We start from the raw sequence: 19116 nt of genomic DNA, 5'->3' as shown, positions 1-19116 counted from the left end.
GAATGTCAATAAAAAGTGGGGATTCAAAATTATTATGAAATGGGTTATATGGGTTACTATCGACGAAATTTGGGTTCAACGGGTTTTTTTCTTTCTTGAGTAATTTCATGTTGAAATTGATTGGTTATTTTATGACTGATCTTGTTTGGTTTTGTGACGTATTGCTATCTAAACGGGGATAGTAATGCGCCCCCGAATCAGATGAAGAATGTCAACAAAGTAACATGATATTGTTGTTTCTGTTGTTCGATTTTAGCTGCCAATGTTTATTGAAGCTGTTTGTATTTTTCTATTATTTCAAAGTGTAGTGTTATTCTATAGGATAAACCTAATAAATCAGGCATGGCAAGATTAATTGAAGTTTTCTTGACTCTAGCCCGTTCACCTGCATGAATTAGGTATAGACTCAGGTATTTTCTAGATGTGCCGGCCTATTTCTAAATTCTAAATTTTATACAAAATTATCTTTCAGGCACAAATTCAATGTTTTCAGTTGTTGATTGTCAATAGATGGTCCAGGAAATATGCGATGTACGATGAATCACACAGAATTACATATTCTTTTCATCTTCCATTTCAGAATGAATATAAGCTACGCTTAATTAAAAAAAAAATTGTAAATTATTCTGCCAATAATGAATGCAAAATGAACAACTTTCTTTCATGAGGTGAATAATTTTTTTCCAACATTTTCCGGTTACTCATTGATATGGGAGTGATAATTATTTGTATAGGTCTTCTAAGGAACCATTATCTACAGCAGGTACCAATCAACTACACTTCAACTCCAAACTACCGTTGTAATACCAGTAGCCTACACAATTTATCATAGGGTGACGTGTTTATTACAGCTGGTAACTTTAGATGCTAAATCATATTATCTCAATAATATGATCTTGAATCATGATCATCTTTCCGTTGTTCAGTAGCCACTAGGCCGACAATTTTGAAAACATAGGTCTGTAAAATGGATTAATGAATAATCATTATTAGCCACCCTATTAAAATTTTTGGTCAGAAACCATCCCCAATATTCACACAACATATTCCCAAAGGTTCATGACGTTATGTCAAGTATTTTTCAAGTCATAGGAAACAAACAGACATTCATATATATATATTATTATATTATAGATTTCATTCGGCTCAAACAAAAGCCTCTCTGGTTGAAGGTACAATGATAAGGTTGACAACTTTCAGTTCTGTTGTTCTATCATTTTTTTTCAAATCACTTTCAAAAAGTTCATGTAGTACCTACTATTGTGTTTGAGACACTTCTGGCGCTATCATAGTTTCACAACTATTCTGTTCTTCTCTCCTATCTCTTGCAGTCGTTAACCATATCTATAATAAAATAAAGAGTTGGCTTATACATGTACGGGATAGGAAAATTATGTTTGACGCATCATCACGTCTGAACTACTGGACTAATTAACTTGAAATTTTGCATATAGGCTAGATTCTTAATTAACCAAGGATGGTTATAGGCCTATTTTCAATTCTACAAAATTTCATTACGTCAAGTTTTCAGATTATGAAGTTTGAAAATAGATCCTTGCGAAGCACTGGTTCCTGCTAGTTATATAAATGAAAAGTGGAAGGAACACAAACTTGTGTCTGGCCTATCCATAGACTTTGAAAAAAAGCCTTTGACCCTGAATAGGAAAACTTAAAAATAAAGCTCAAAATAGTGGGTAATGCTTTACAATGGCTGGATTATCTATGAATATTATGATTATCTATCAAATAAACAATAAGTGGAGATAGAGCATCACAAAGAGAATAGTGTTGTATCGCCTCAAAAACAGGAGGAGTCCCCAGCATATGCCGGTGCATATTTCTTCAACCTGCTGCCGTCAAACCTTAAGGCATTTGAAGGCAATAGGTTGTTTTTGCTGCACTCGAATAAAAGCCTACTTGACAGCACGGCCGTTCTATAAAATGTCGGAGTATGTGGAGAAACATACTTTCAGACATGTGCCAGACAAATTGAGGACTAGACTGACGACTCACAAACTCCTACCAGAGAAAACTTCTATAATTCTATTATCTATATAATTCTTCTATTCTATAATCTATTGTATTCTGTGCTCCTACTAAAAGGAGAAATATGACGATTCCCAGGTCACAGATTACTGTATGGAGAAGACGAAACAAGTAAGGGATCATGTTGTGAGACCGTAACTGCACTTTCGCCGCTCCACTTTGTTTTCACCCTAAAGGTAGTGAGTTCCACTATATAATGGCAGTGGATAAAGATAGGAGAACAGCGTTGCCGATTCTCTGTCTTAAATAATTATATTTCTACATTGTTGAAAACATATTTGACAACGTTCCGGAGCTAGAAAAGGATAGTGCTACCTGCTTTGTCAAAAGATAGACAAGGATAGCAACACCAATGTTAATCGAATACTGCCATTATAACGTGGACCTCACTATTGTAGATGCTTGAGTATGTTTCAAAACTAGTTCACAAGGAAGGATGCAATCATGTCTATAAATAAATGAGCCTTCGAACTTTCTAGTAAACTAATTTTGTTTATTATTTTTTTACAAAATACTTTCTATAATACTAACAACTGGATATTATTTTAATATTAGTCAACAAGAATAATAAAATTAAATTTTAGTTCTGAAGTAAAGTGGGCGGAATCAATTTTTTATCCAATTTTGTTTTGTTTATATGGATAGTGTAATTCATATTATTTTTTAAAATGAAGAAATTAGCTAATACTCTACATATATATAAATAACTAGACTCTTTGCAGTATTATCATTTATTATTCATTCTAATTGATAGGCTAGTTAAAAATATAAATTGAATTTTTATAAGATATGTATTAAAATATTATGAAGTCTCAGCATAAGAGAAAATCCATAAAATAATGTATGATCTATATTTTATAATAGAAACTAATTCTCTACTGAGTAGATTAAAAATATTATTATGATAGATAGAAATTGCAAAAGCACAGAATGTAAAACTAGAGAAATAGCTGGATGATGAGTAAATCACATCTATATTGGTTACAAGAAATAATAAACTATTTAGCCTATCTCCACCACACGCAGTCTTATAAAAGGCTCATGTTTTCGTCATTAAACTTGAATGTCCATGAACATTCATATTTTTGTCCTTTTGTAGCATCATTCGAATACAATTTATAATAATATTATAAATTGTATAACATAAATTATGTTGAAAATGTGTTCACAAAACGTTTTTCTACAATAAACACTGCAGTCTCAAAGTATAAAAAATAGTTTAGAGTCACAAGTTGGAAATGTTTGGAACACTATCATGATATTATCACTACTGTATGATACAGAATTATTATTACTGGAACAATTATAAACTTTAAAAATAAATCTCCCAAGTGAACATAAATAACACAAATAATAATTTTTATAGTTATTCCTTTCCAGAGTCGATGGATGTAGTATTGGTCTCCAAATAATGTACTATTGGTTAATATTTTCTTTATTTCCATAAATTCTTAATAAATTGATAAATAATACTGTTTTTTTATAAATTAAACTAAACTTGAAATAATAATAACACAGTAATAAGTGAGAACATTTTTCTCTAAAACTTGAAAGTTTTAGTTAACAGAAGAAGTAATATTCATTTATCAGTAAATTTCAGTATATGAGCTGAATAGTAATGGAAAAAAATGATGGATATTGTACACCGATTGGTTCTCGTGGCATTTAATAATGATTAAAACTTAACAGGCTTCTGTGCAACTAGTGGGACTTCATTTGAAATATATGCTTTTGGAAAGTATGATTGATAATCTATGAAGAATTAAAAAAGTCATGAAGATTCCTACAATCATGGTTGCCACAACAAATAATATCACTTAGTCTTGACAAATCCTGTAGACAACCAGTCAAATTGAGTAAAAGTATTGGAAAATTTCAAGTACTCAAGTATAGCTTCTTAATAATTATTGGGAAACACTAGAGGTTCATGTCCAGCGTTAAAATACTGTTTGATGGGAGTCTTTGGTGGAACGAGTTGATGTATCGGCGATCAGAACCTGAGATAGGCGAGCGGCACTGCCAACACAAGTAGGAGTAAATGCGGCTTGGAGGCGGCGCCGCCTCCCTTGTCGTCGGTGGACTGCGAGCCCAGCTTACCGGAGCAAACCCTCTGGCAGTCGGCGTCCTCACAGATGTCACACCGGGTCGCCACTCGCGGCTCGTAGAACACCCTCGCACGACGAGCTGCAAAGATAACCAAATTTTACTACCCAATTCTATCACACCTAAAGCTCACATTCAAATACAATTGCCATCACATTTGGTCAATTTCAGAACTAACTTAAGATCAACATTGCTATTGAGATATTGGCAATTAATGTGTTTTTACCAAATGGGGTTCAATGGGCGATTTTCATAATAATTTTATTTTGTCAAGAGAAACTCATTTTTGAAAATCATTTCCGCCCAATCTAAAACAAAAATCAACAAAAATTTTCTAATCATATTTGTAAAGATAACCACATTTTACTACCCAATTCTATCACACCTGAATCTCACATTCACATACAATTGCCATCATAATCATGGAATTTTGTAATAGCCTGCAGAATTTCCAAAAGGGGATTTTATTAATTGAACTGTTACATATAGGACTGGTGGAACAAAAATGTCATACATACAGGTGGAATTGAAGATAGAAGTGCCATTATTTTTCATATTTCATAATTATGTTAGATCAGGATTTAATACTGGGTTTTTAAATGGCGATTCAATGTTACTACTATGAATCATTCTGGATAAAACTTGTGAGTTCTATACAGTTTGCAATGCAGTCGAAAATGGGATTCATATCAAATTTCTTCTGAGAATACTATTAGAAGCAACCAATAAAAGTAGCCTATACGAAAAACTTTCTAATCTACTTTTCAAGTTCGTTGAAAATAAATCAAAGACTATGCTCTCTAAATTATGAACTATTAATGTAAAAAAATCAGTAAATAATTTTCTTTTTCGAAATTACAAATTCGTATTTTAGTTTGTCAATTTATTAAACAGGGTGGCTCAGGTAAACTAAAAATTTTGAAACTGTCATTTTCAAGAAAAAAATATAATACTAGCACGCTGCTAATGAAATGAGTGTTGAATTCATTCATATTAAAATGTCCAAATGTAAAGTCAAAATGTCCAAAAGTACCTCTTCACTTTCAGTGATGTCATCGGAAAGATGTGCTCACATTCGGCGTTCACAGCCAGCAATAAATTAAATAAACTAGTGGATTGCAAATGAAATTACATGTATACATCATGTCATTCGTGATTCTAAAATTAGTATTCCAAAATTGACTCTACTTATGAAGATGACATCAGTAAGATGTGATATCATTCGGAGTTGGTATTCTGTTATGCCTGTTCTGTAAACTCTGGAACTACAGTGTTGAAAATCTTGGCGAATGGCAATAATTTCATTTTAAATGTTATCCTATAGTCCATGTATTGTTGAAAGATGTGTAATGTGCATCTTGCCTCAGGGATTGGTTCACAACGTCAAATGTGGTAATGCTGTCAAAATCTTCTTTGTACAACAGTTTTATTATTTTTTAAATAAAAATTGCCGATAGCAGCGCGCAACTGGCAAACGGTGAATTAGACAGGGGTGGGAGGCAACATGGGAGCGGGCACTGATAAAAATGAAAACAAATTTTCAAAATAAATGGCTGGAAAGACGAGAGCGTTCCCAGTTCCATAAGGTGTACGCAACTGTAAAAATTGATAATACAATAGATTATATCAATGATGAGAATAGGCGCAACGCTATATCATTTATACTTAAGCCAGAGGGGAATTATTTTCATTAAATCATAGCCCACATAGAGAAGAAGAGATTGGTATTTGTTCAATGTGTAACAGCAGAGAAACAGAGGATATCTTTCATTTTATCGGTAGTTGCTCTATACTGTTAGAGATAAGGATGAAATGGCTGAAAAGGAGGTGAATGGAAAGAGAAGCAGTGATAGATTACTTAAACGGTAAATGTTGGCATAGTCTGGTCGGGTTTTTGAGAGAGGCTTGGGCGTATAGAAAAGAAAATGTTGATAGGGCAGTTGAAAGTTTTCTTTTTCTCTTTTTTTATTATCTGAATTATGTTAATAAAGTTCTATTCTACTCTATTCTAATAAAAATTCTCTCAACGTTATTGAGTCAAATGGCTCTTGATTACTAAATGACAATGTTTTCACATGAAGTGAGAAAAATGTCAAATATCAACCGACTCTATAGAGCGTCAACATAAATAATTTTTTATTGATCCCCTGCGCCACTCTGAATATCCAAGTTGTACAACGCGGTGTTCATAGAAGGTTAATTATATAGTTGAAGTAGATATAACTTACTCTGATCATAATAATCGTAGACAGTGACTGGCACAGGCTTCTGCATGGCCACTTTGTGTGTCCTAAAAGCTGATACCGTCGGACAGTATTCCTCTGCAGTCATCTAGTTCAAACAAAAACAAATTAATTGATCAATTCCATTAGAAGAAAGAACAAGTGAATCATAACAAGTAGTGCATTGCATCAAGTACGTAATGGATAACGATTTCTTACATAACCTACATAATATTTGGACGATTTGAGACAAAATTAGGAAATTGAAGAAGTTTTGGGCAATAGCCTGTTTTTGCTTTTCCGACTATTGTATTGTTTGCTCTATCCAATAAATAAATAATAATTATTTATATTGATGATGCCAATGGATAAATTATGGTAGGTGTATAAATTCGCTTACTTACTACTAAAGCTTTTCAATTATGGTATATAATAATGAATCAGTCTCATTATATTATAATGACTGATCTGATCAATGAATATTCCTTGTTCTGAAGTCAGTGGCATCACTTTCTGGGAAATGTAGTATATCTCTATAACATACCTCTTGAAAAGAAAACAAATACCAAGATTACAAATTTTATTATGAATTATTACATTGAAAATTATATGGAAACAATTCTTTGAGTACCTTGTCGAAATAGAGGACGACAACGGTGTCGCCATGTTTGGTTTCGACGCGCTTGACATGTTTGGACTGCTGCAGCGAGGGCAGAGCATCCGAGTCAACTGTGAAGCCAGACGGCAAGCTCACCTCCATCACAGCCATGTTGCTAGCGTTGCCTCCCCTGAACCTGCAATCACAACATGCATTTCAGGTAGGTTCAGTGCCTGGGTTACGGTATCTTTTCAAATGAAAAGGTTTAACGATTCACTTATTAAAGATTTGAAATTTTCACTGCAACTTCAGACTGAACATTCACATTTGTAAAAATACATATTAATATAGAATTAGTTATAATGTAACTTGCTCGTTATTTTGTTAATAATGTTTAATCTTTGATACATGATTTGAAAATACATTATTAGTTAAATATACTTTATCTTACCTATTATATTATCATGTATACTGCAAATGCGTATATATGTATGATCCAAAGATTATTATTTAAAGATGATTTTATTGTTGTCATCATGTATTTGTAGGATATGAGATTGTAGCGATGGTAATTCTATTTTGACATGATGTTATCATCATATGAAAGTAATCATGTGATTAATTCAAAAAGCAACATCGTTAATAAAATAAATAAACAAGTTAGTTTTTACGAGAAAAGCTCAATGTATAGATCAAGAAAATGTGAATGTGTAAAAATTAATAAAAGTTATTAATTTATAACAGGATATTGATTTATAGAATAATATCCAATATTTTGGGGGCTCGTCCGGGATTGAATTGAACGGGATAAAAGAAATTTATCGCCGGATAGATCTGAAGTTTTTTGTGGAAATGTCATATTTAGCAAGGTCGAAGAAGTGTGATTTGCTGAAAATAACAGAAGAGTTGAATATTGAGCTTCCTATTGATCCGAGAGTAGTACAAATAAGTAGATTAATTACCGAATCAGAAGGTTACAACGAAGATTTTAACAAAAGAAAAACAGACGGGGTTTTGAAAGCCAAATGAAAAACTATTACTTTGTCAATATTTAGTAGGTAGCTTTCTATGACTAGTTCAATATAAGGAGCTATTAACGATTTCAGCTTTATTATAAACTAATTGAAAGTTAAATCATTATATGTCACATTATGATGGTGCAAATTGGATTGTTTCATAAGATATGAATATTGTATCATTTCTATTAATACATTCTGCTTTTTGCACTTCATTGAAGGTATTACATATCACATTATTATGTTGCAAATCTTATTATTCAGTCAAATACCTATATTGTATAATTTCTACGGGATATTTTGTGAAAGTGGAGACCTAAAAGACATAACCTAATTTTGGACTTAGTATTATTATAAAAATTCGGGAAATAATAATATAGCTCAAGGTAGCAATATTCTTTCTCTCCCACTCATTTTAACGATGTGATTTTTATAAAAAAATGAATATTGAAGAATGTTGTGCTGAATGCTTACCCAGAGCAGATGGAAAGTTGGAGATGGTTTTTGTCGGAGTTCTTGTCGACCTGTGGGTCGAGGGAGAAGAGAGGCCAGGCGCCGGTCACATTAACGTTGAAGCGATACGACACTTGCGCCACCACAAACCCTGAACCCGATGCACTCACTTCAATGCTTCTCACTTTCTTAGGAACCTGAAATCAACAGCAAAAAGTTAGAAAACAATAGCTAGTTTAATTAATCAATATATTAATTTAAGACATGAAATGCAACAGATTATTAAAACAACTATTATTTGGAAAACAAACAACACAATAAAAAACAAAAACAGCAGAGTAATCATGATTTGACACCATAGAGTCCTTCATATCTATAACAAACAATTTTTTCATATTTTTCTTTCTTTAGTTTTCATTTTTAAGAACTCAAAAAGACTCATAAATTAGAATTCTATCAAGTACTTCTTCACTTAATAGGTTGCCTGAGATTCAACAGTTGAAAACCTCTACCTGATTTATTTCGATCGATTTCACCTTAAATGCCTGAAATGAACGATGAGAGAATCCACATCCAATTTCAATAGAAAAATGTCAATGGAACTGTCTGGAAAACCATTATGAAGCTTTGGTAATGACGATGATAGCAAATTATGAAAAAATAATAAATAGCGACTACAAAAAAGAAGCTTCATTGGAGCCAACATAAACCTAGAAAACATTTTTTTTAATAAATAATGCTTACACTCTAAATCAAAGGTATACTCTTGATACTATTATAAGAATATTTAGAAATCACCTTTTACAGTGCCAAATAATATTATGCCTAGGCTTACTGAATATGCAGCAAATTTAATAAGTATTTGTAGTAAATATTCCGAATTATAAAGAGAAATTAAAGCATATTTCTCTCAAAAATGAAGTTTAAAAAATTGATTTGAAAGACATAAATGGAGCATCCTGAAAATAACAGAGTTTTTACGATAATTTTATCAATTCCAACTATACTCACTTCATATTTCTGTAGAATCATAGCATTTTCTTTGTTGACACCAATCGATGTATTCTGGGCTCCTTTGCTGAATCCGAAATCCACCTTGACATTGCTTGAGCTGGTCGAGATCGTCGAAGCAAGTTTCGCCAGAGCTCCCAGAGCAATTACTGTGTCCTGGTAAAACACACAAATCAGGTAATGCTATTAGCAATAATTGTTTAAAAGTGCAACATTGAAATAGAAAAGTGCTTAGGTGACATAGAATAGGTACTGCAAATTTTAGTATTTATGAAAAATGAAATTATTTCTAGAGCGATCTTAAGGATTTTATCAGAATGTGGAAGTCTAAGTCAGACACACAATTAATGGATAGCAATTCAAGCTCCATAAATTCAACGACTTCCGGATTTCAATGTAACCAGTGGATATTAGATAACCTCATCTTAATGAAACTAAGCTTAATCTTTTAGATCAATCCAAACAAAAAAAAAAACAAAAGCTTATATTCTTTGAAACAAAATTAGTTGATTACGGTATAAATACTAGAAATGTAACTTTGATTGATTAAACAGATTCACAGTTTAAGGCTGTTGATTTTCCTCAACACATGAATCAGTTGCACCGTATAATAAAATGAAAATATAGCCTATTTTATGCTAATTTAGTAGAATCAGCTACTGAGTGTACAGTTATGACAATTTCAATTTAATCATCAACTTTATTGTTAGACGTTTATTAACAAACAATTAATCAACAATAAAAGAATCTAATCAAAATATGAAAAAACAAGCAATATAATTAACACACTTTAGACTCATAAAAGTTGAAAAATTTTATTACATTACAAGATTCATCTATAAGAGAGCTACAGATTAAAAATATGGAAATTACGAATTGAAATTATCATGTCTAGGTTCGAGCAAATGATAACCACAATAATTTATAATTTATTTTTCACCTGTGTAGAAGCGAAGCCTCCCTGATCGTTTTGTTGCGATATCAGCCATTTGACAATGGGGAAAGCCTCCTCTGTCAATCCACGCTGGACGTAGGTGAGGAGACCGTAAGCTGTCATCTCGACATCCACTGAGTTTGGAACTTGAATCCATGGATTCTTCTTATCGGCCTCCTTAATTTCCTTCCTCCACCATGTCATCTCATCTATAAAAACACTCCCATTAACATATTACTTTATTCTTTAGAATACCTAGTTAAAAGTATTAAACACATTGGACACAACTTGTGTGTTGGTAGTTTGTTTTTCTACTCATTAAAGCTATACATTACTTGATTTTCATTTCTATATTTTCTAAAATAGTTTCTATTCATTTACGTATATTTATTTTTCTCTTGTACTCAAGCTTATCATTTTTGCTAGGAATTTATTGTAGCATTTGTAATATAGTGAGGTCCACGTTATAATGTCAGAGGAAAAGTAGTACTACAGCGTTGCCGATTCTCTGCGTTATCACTGCCTTCTATAGTAGATAGCTAATTCCGGTATATTTAATGTAATATTAACGGTTCATTCTTGTTAATAATTATTAATTATATTTTATCCGTCGAGGGAAAATATTTTCCAATGATTTAATAATAATTAATGTTCACAATAAAAATGGAATATTTTGTCAATTGATTATATTTCTACATTGTAAAAAGAACAAGTTGGGAACGTTTCGGAGCTAGAAAAGGGTTATAAACTTTCTGATTCGATGAATGATAGCAACACCAATGTTGATCAAATACTGCCACTATAAAGTGGGCCTGACTACAGTGAAATGTATCTTGCATTGTATATTTTTTATACTTATGCATTACTTATTGTATATTTTTACTGCATTGTATAATTATATTATTGTATATGATGAGAAGGCAATCACGGGATATATAGTTTTTGTGCTCTCATGTCTATTATTTGATTAAATAATAAGCGTATCTCCACTTCTCTAAAAAAGAGTGCTTCAAAATTGTTATGGTGACCCAAAGCTAAACGAGCATTAGATTAGATTTATCTATATTTTATAGATCTAAATATACTATGCTGGTTTATATACCAATATTCATATAACATAAAATGGAACAGGATACACATGACATAGATAGATTAAAAACACTTAAAAACTTACATTATTACGACCACAGAGCACGGTCGTAACCGTTGGATTTCGAACTGTACCACTCTCTGCTCGGTCGAGAAAGGGGACTCAGTTCCTCGAAAATTTCCGATTATAATGCATAATATAGTGTTTTAATCTATCTATGTCGTGTGTATCCTGTTTAAAATTATATTATAAAACTTTAAAGTGTTTTCTTTTATGTGCTCTGAATATTCTTATAACTATACAGCTTGATTAGTTGAGTTAGGGCCGTTTACATAGTCCAAGTTTAAACTGAATTTAATCAGCTCGTGGCTTGAACCACAGATGAAGGATAAGCGACTATATATTTCTTGTCTCTGCTTGAACTTAATATGAACCATATTATAACGATCAAGTATTTTATTTGATTATTATGAAATGTAGGTACATAAATAAATAACGAACGAGACTTGATATGGATTAAATTCATTTTAAAATTAAATTTAGTTTTAACTGATACTGTTAAAACAGCACTAAGTTAGTTAAGTTTTATAAAGTATAAGCTTTCTGTTGTATTATTATACAGAGTCTTTCTAAATGATGGACCCATTCTCAAAAATTGGTGTTTATTAAAGTAAAAATGCAAAATGGACAACCTCTATACCAATGAAAAGAGAAAGTTTCAAAGTTTCAATATGGTCTCCGGCTGCTACACGGCAAACATCTACGCAGAAGCCAAACTCGTCCCACACGCGAGCAAGCGTATCTGGTGTTATTGAGTGCACGGCAGCAGTGATACGGTTCCGCAGATCGTGCAGCAGCCGGAGACCATATTGAACACTTGTAAGGCATTAAAAAAAACTGTGAAACTTTCTCTTTCCATTGGTATAAAGGTTGTCCATTTTGCATTTTTACTTTAATAAATACCAATTTTTGAAAATGGGTCCATCATTCAGAAAGACCCTGTATTGTATAGTTGTTGAATAAATCAAATAGTGACCTTTATGCTGGGCCTTGGCTTCGAGCAGGTTGAAGGCGACCTCCTTGTCGGGGTGCTGGGCGAGGTGCAGGGCGTAGGCACAGATGGCCAGGGCATAAGGGTCGTCGAGGCCAGGCAAGTTGCGTACAATGTAGTCAGTGGCCTTGTTGACGGTGTTGCGGTAGGCGGGGGTGGCGCGCTGGTTCTCCAGGAACGCGAGTAGCGTGTAGGCGGTCAGTGCCAGCCCGTGAGCCGAACCGCCCTGCATGTCTGCGTGCGACACCTGGCCCACCTACAAAACACGCCCAACATGAATAAAGTGACTTTATCGTCCAGCCTACCTATAGGAAATTATGGAGCACAAAATGTTCAGATAGTAGCCAGGGGCCTTCTCCCGGTGCTCTAGCTATAATTATTTACTATATATTAAAACTCTCGAAATAGCACAATACAGCACGAAATACCACAATAGGCTCTTGCACAATGCAGCACGAAATACCACAATAGGCTCTTGCACAATGCAGCACGAAATACCACAATAGGCTCATGATCATGTTTCTATTGAAATTTATAGAACATTCTATAACGGTTTCCTGTTCAACAACAATATTACGGATAGTTCAATAAAGTTTCACACGATTCGAGACGTTAACCAGATTTTTTTTTAAATCTTCTATTTTAAAAACTTAAAACAGAATGTTTCATGATTTGCTTTACATTTATTCTTTATGTAAGTGTAAATGACCACTTAGTGATATATAATGCAATATTATTAATAATTATTTAGTACTAAATTTTAACTTGAAAATTAGCAAGTTCTTCCCTGCCACCCCACATCCACTTTAAAAGGAATTTTACATTGCATTTTTGAAAGTCATTAGGGGCTTGTATTGTTGATCATAAGGTTTCGTAATAGTTTCTTCTACTCAGACCTCTGAACTGAAATACTTCTAAAATCCCTCTCCAAGTTGATAAACTTATAAAAATATTAATCAACAATTCAAATTTATGCTGATATTCAATAATAAACTTCGAAACAGAAGTTATCAAATAGCCTTTTTTTATAATATATTAAATTACAACTAGTTTCAACTCATTAGAGCAATTTTTGGTGTAAATCACTCGAAAACGGCTCCAATGAGATGAAATTAGTTTATTATTTATCATCCGCCTCATTACCCACGCACAAGCCTAAAGGTCATGTGGGCATCACCCTCAAAAAATAAATAACTGAACTGAAAATGGGCTGGCAGGGCCTTGAAACGTTTTTAGAATTTTAAAATTTATAACAAAAATGATGAGTGACTACTTGAAAAATGTTAATATACTTCGGAGGATGTTTATGCTATATGTTAGCAAACGTCTTTCTATATTGTAGATCAATTTTGTTAGACTCTCAAGACTTTATGTAAGGGGAAAGAAGCAATATACCTCGGGGAAACTGCCATTGGCGCTCTGTGTGTTGGCCAGCCACTGCAGAGCCTCCATGATGATCTTCTCTTCGACCGCCACAAACGGACTTGCCTGCCGGAATGACTTCACAACAAATGCTGTCAGCCTACAACAAAACATCAACAACCTATTAACAAACTCAACATTGTTTTCAGATATGCTTTTTAATTAGAATAGGTATTATATTTCATGAATATTACGAGTATATTCTGCCCATGTTTCTGTCCACAGTTTAATTGTTCCACTGGTTTGGCCAGAGCATTCGAATCGTAGCGCCAAAATCCCAGACTACAGTTCTGCCAATAGCAGGCTTGTTTGCGCCAGCGCAGATCGTCCAGCTGTTTTGCCTGGTCATCCTAGCTTTCAGTTTTTGTTTCGTCAGTAGCTCAGTTTGTCTTGTCTTGTCAGCCCGTTGTCTTGTTGTGAAGACCGAGTTTGTATTTTGTCATGTAATTTCGATAGGAAATTTCTTGTAGATAATTGTTTGAGTGTAGTGTGTGTGAATTATGAGTATAACAGCGTAAATAGTGTTAAATTGAATTAATTTGAATCGGATTTGAATTTATAAAGAATCCAGTTTGAGCCTTGTTCAAAACCCAGTACATAGCCTGCAAGTTGAACACAGAATCAACGAAAAGACAGCCCGGAAGCCAGACCTGTCTTATTCCCAGATTTTCATCCCACCCTGAACCTGACCAAAACACCTAATAAAGGCTTAAAAGGGCAAGTAGACAAAATTGGATTAAATCAGGTGAGTTTTTGCTCTTTTTTATTGTTCATTAATGCAGAGTTTAACTGTACAAATAACCTGGCTCAAATTGAAGATTAAATTTTGCCCCTTGTTTGTATTTGATTATTTGAATAGTAAATTACAGTCCACTGGTAGCTCTAGCCTGAGCTTTGTACAGAACATCCACAGTGAAAATAATATAATACGTTGTTTTTTACTGATACTTATACTATACTATTTTACTCGTTTATGTGCTTCAAGACTTGTGCCTGGTGCATAGGTCTTAAAAGGGGATTATGATACAATTCACGACAGACGAATTGAGAAATTAACCCGTGACCAGTTCAGTGATAAAAATGTGAATTTGTTATGTTCCAGACCACTATGCCAGCCTGATATGCCACTATGCCAGCCTGATATGCCACTATGCCAGCCTGATATGCCACTATGCCAGCCTGATATGCCACTATGCCAGCCTGATATGCCACTATGCCAGCCTGATATGCCACTATGCCAGCTAGATCTTCTCAATCTATTCACTCTATTTCATTCTGTATTCAAATTATATTTTGAATATAGGCATAGTATAAAATACTCAATATTCAAGTTATATCTTGATTATTGAATGAAATAGAGTAAATATATTACGCAAAGCAAGCAAATAATTAACTATCAATATGAGACTAACGTCTAATTAACTATCATATTACTGTACAGCTATGATTGAATTTAAACGTCTATTTTAAATGGATAAACTATAATATAAGGATATATCATTGCCTGTTACGAAATTTATATAATTTTAGTTGTAACTGTATTATCATTCTCTAGTAAGCTCCTATTGGTAAAAGAGTTTACTAAAAATTGATAAAAGTGTAACAGCCGATATAGGTTGTCGTTATTTCGATAAGAAAGTAATTGTGAAAGTATTTTTACTTGATACTCATAACTACTGTACCACAATGTCACCTCCTCTACCAAACAGAAAGTTATCTCATATACTTGTTATTTAATTCAATTTTTGTTTCTTAATGATGGATTATGTTAAAATGCTGAAGACCCATTATGATAGAAATGTCAAGAGGGACGCACAGGCAAATTTATGAATTACAGTATTTAGACAAATGAGTGTAAACTGACCAAGTGCTGCCACTCTTGTCGGCCGATCCGAAAGCACTGAAAGAGCCGTCCTCATGCCTGTAGGTCAACTCCTGCTGGTAGCCAGTCTCTGTGTAGCGCTTCGCTTTGCTCTCAATCGCTGGTCTCAACTGGTGAGTGTTCTATACAAACAAAATATTCCTTCAACTTACTGAAAAAATTCTTTCTTATTCAAGACATGCCTTGAACTTCTAACTTTTGAATTCGATTTGTGAATTTCAAGTAGGCCTATGTATTGATTCATTCCTATATCAACCAACAATAAAATGAGAAAATTGTATTATTATGACGAGAAATCATTCTTGAAGTTTATTCCCAAAAACGAACAACCTTTTGATCAATTGATTTGTGCTGAACTCTATGATATTTAAGAGAATTCGAAAAAGCTTTTCATAGCGCACATTGGTTTCCGTAGTATCAATCACATTACCACATATTACAATAATAATATTCTTAAGGTATTCACTGTTGGGGAGTTTCTTACAGGAGTTTCACCTCACCTGATATATTTTCGGCCGTCAAAGGACCACATGACCGATCTACTTAAACCGGGTCCATACTTAATTTATAATTGATTCAAAACCCAACTTTTTCAATGAACTTGGAAATTTTATTGCATTATTTATTGAAAAGCACTCTATTCACTCTATCCAATTTATTAGTCACAATGATTATTATTCATTAGATGAGGGAGGTTGGAACTGGAAAATATTTTCAAATAGTGATTGTTAACCGCAGGCATATAATAATAGAATAATAAATTTATTATGGCTTACCTGCAAATATTCTAGTATAACAATGTTTGGAACGAAGTTCAACATGTTCTGTTCTCCACATCCGTAGGGCATTTTAATCAGGCTGGCCAAGTTTTGAATACTGGGTCCTAATATGTCACCTGAAATAAACAAATGTAATAAGAAAAATGAAAGAGCCTAAATAGTACACCAGAGAGCTTATGAACATCCGTCTTCTCAAAGTGAAGATCTTAGAACCACATTTTTGTGTAATGACTGTGTAAGGCCTTCAAGCAGTGGATTAGATGGATATTTAAATAATGTCGATAAATGTATTTTTGAGAAAATAAAGGTTCTGTTTGACTTTCAACTACTTTTGATGTAGAAATAACGTGATAAATTGAAAATGCAGGAAATTTCACAAACAAATAAACAACATGAACAATGGTGAAACTGTATAAAGCGATAGAATAGGCCTAACTCACCAACTGCAGACACTTCGATGTGCTCAGATCCAGGAACAACGTTGGCGGGAATATTCAAATCGACCTTGGTGTTGAAAGTGCTGTTGCGTCTCAGATCAATGAAGATAGCCTTGTTCAAATACTGGGTCTCACCCTCAGCCTAGAAATTGAACGAAAACATCATAAACCAGAAATAAATTACAAGCAATCAGATTGTCACTTCTTTCTCTTACTAAAAATTTTCATCCCTACACGTCAAATCAAATCAAACTTTATATACCCCCCCCCCAAAAAAAGTGAAGGGAAAATGTAACACATCACAGCACTCCAGTAGGTTTTGTTGTGAGACAATATACTTCATATTGGTCTAAAAAATAACATGTGCTTTAGCTGTAGTCAGTAAGCTGATTATTAATTAATAGTAAGCTGTATCATAATGTAGGCTACTAGTTTCGTTAATTCTATGAATATTCGTTGAAAACCTATTGAATACGGTTGTGAGACAATATATATTGTTGTGAGACAATATACTTCATATTGGTCTAAAAAATAACATGTGCTTTAGCTGTAGTCAGTAAGCTGATTATTAATTTATAGTAAGTTGTATCATAATGTAGGCTACTAGTTTCGTTAATTCTATGAATATTCGTTAAAAACATATTGAATATTCAAGTACCGTAATGCAGTTGAAATAAAAACATCATTCTGTTGAAGTTTCCAACAAACCTTGACGAGGAGTTTCCTTTGAACACCATCCCCTGCCAGTGCTGATTTGGCTGTTATTTTGATGTCGATGTAGCCCAACTCTTTGGGAGTGATCATGAACGATGTGGTTGCTCCAGAGTTCGCTCTCACTGTCAACTTATGATTTCTGTAGAATTCGACCTCTGTAAGTTGAAGAAGAGGAATAATTTAATCGAAAATGTCAAACAGCTAGTTGCAAAAGAGAAACAAATATGAAATCGTTGATACAAGTTATGTTAATGCTATAATAAACTGTAGAAATAAAAAATCCCTATTGAAATTTATCAAAGTTCTCGATTTCGCGATTCATACAAACAATTTAGTCGTACAGTTAATTTTTATTTGATTGAGTTGTGACTTGTGAGTTCAGTTTAATCATTGTAAACTATTGTAATTCTATACCTGGAAAGGGATTGAACTTAAACTTTCAATATATAAGTATTACCATTAGTATTACAATACATGATATTACCCTTTTCCTTTATTAGATATGATAATCATTCATATATTTATAACAGCAGGTAATAAAGTTTGAATTCCATAGGAAATACTTTATCTAAATCATTGTGATGTTACATGTTATTTAATCAGTATATCCCAAATACCAGTGGTGTATCCAGAGGTGAGATATGAGGGTGTAATTGATGAAATTTTCAAAGGAAAATCGAAATAATAAGTGTTTACTGAATAAAAAAAATTGAATGGAATGTTAGTTTTTAATTGGAAATTGCGTAAAATCGCACCGAATTGTAGGCATATTTTCAAAATTATACGGGGAAAGCCCCCGGACCCTCCTATGGTGGAGGGGGGTATTCCATACCTCCACACTCTCCCGTTAACCCGGTAACAAAGTTTAGGTGCTTTCTACGCCTATGTTATGATCCCTATGGTGGGGGGGGGTATTCCATAGCTCCACACTCTCCCGTTAACCCGGTAACAAAGTTTAGGTGCTTTCTACGCCTATGTTATGATCCCTATGGTGGGGGGGGGTATTCCATAGCTCCACACTCTCCCGTTAACCCGGTAACAAAGTTTAGGTGCTTTCTACGCCTATGTTATGATCCCTATGGTGGGGGGGGGTATTCCATAGCTCCACACTCTCCCGTTAACCCGGTAACAAAGTTTAGGTGCTTTCTACGCCTATGTTATGATCCACCCTGATTTTTTTCTGGAAACCCCACTCCCTAATACAATACAGTACCACTTTTCATATGTAAAGTTTATAATTGTTCAAATGATTATATTTTTATTGGGTCACGAATTGGAAATTGAAGAAAAATACAGGTTTGTGTTGTCTACGTATCAGTCAGTATATTGTAGAACTAATTTAACACTGTGTCTGAACT

At 33.5% G+C, this 19116-nt stretch overlaps 1 protein-coding gene across 4 annotated transcripts in view; it reads right to left on the bottom strand.

The window, feature by feature from the left end:
- Positions 1–2518: 2518 nt before the first annotated feature.
- The window catches only part of LOC111049737 (CD109 antigen), an 83040-nt gene continuing 66442 nt past the window's right edge, over positions 2519–19116 (bottom strand). For all 4 annotated transcript variants that reach the window (XM_039423591.1, XM_039423592.1, XM_039423589.1 and 1 more), the window contains 12 exons: positions 17753–17913; positions 17048–17186; positions 16605–16723; positions 15811–15950; positions 13920–14046; positions 12510–12780; positions 10390–10592; positions 9450–9605; positions 8460–8635; positions 7003–7165; positions 6378–6480; positions 2519–4230 (listed from right to left, as the gene is read on the bottom strand). In XM_039423591.1, coding sequence (XP_039279525.1) covers positions 4037–4230; positions 6378–6480; positions 7003–7165; positions 8460–8635; positions 9450–9605; positions 10390–10592; positions 12510–12780; positions 13920–14046; positions 15811–15950; positions 16605–16723; positions 17048–17186; positions 17753–17913 — 1952 coding nt within the window. In that variant the 3' untranslated portion in view covers positions 2519–4036. The remainder of the gene's footprint in view (positions 4231–6377; positions 6481–7002; positions 7166–8459; positions 8636–9449; positions 9606–10389; positions 10593–12509; positions 12781–13919; positions 14047–15810; positions 15951–16604; positions 16724–17047; positions 17187–17752; positions 17914–19116) is intronic.

Source organism: Nilaparvata lugens, chromosome 3 (genome assembly GCF_014356525.2).
Source record: "Nilaparvata lugens isolate BPH chromosome 3, ASM1435652v1, whole genome shotgun sequence".
NCBI classification, from domain to species: domain Eukaryota; kingdom Metazoa; phylum Arthropoda; class Insecta; order Hemiptera; family Delphacidae; genus Nilaparvata; species Nilaparvata lugens.
Note: the sequence above shows the minus strand (reverse complement) of the source record. Positions and strands in the feature narration are given on the sequence as shown.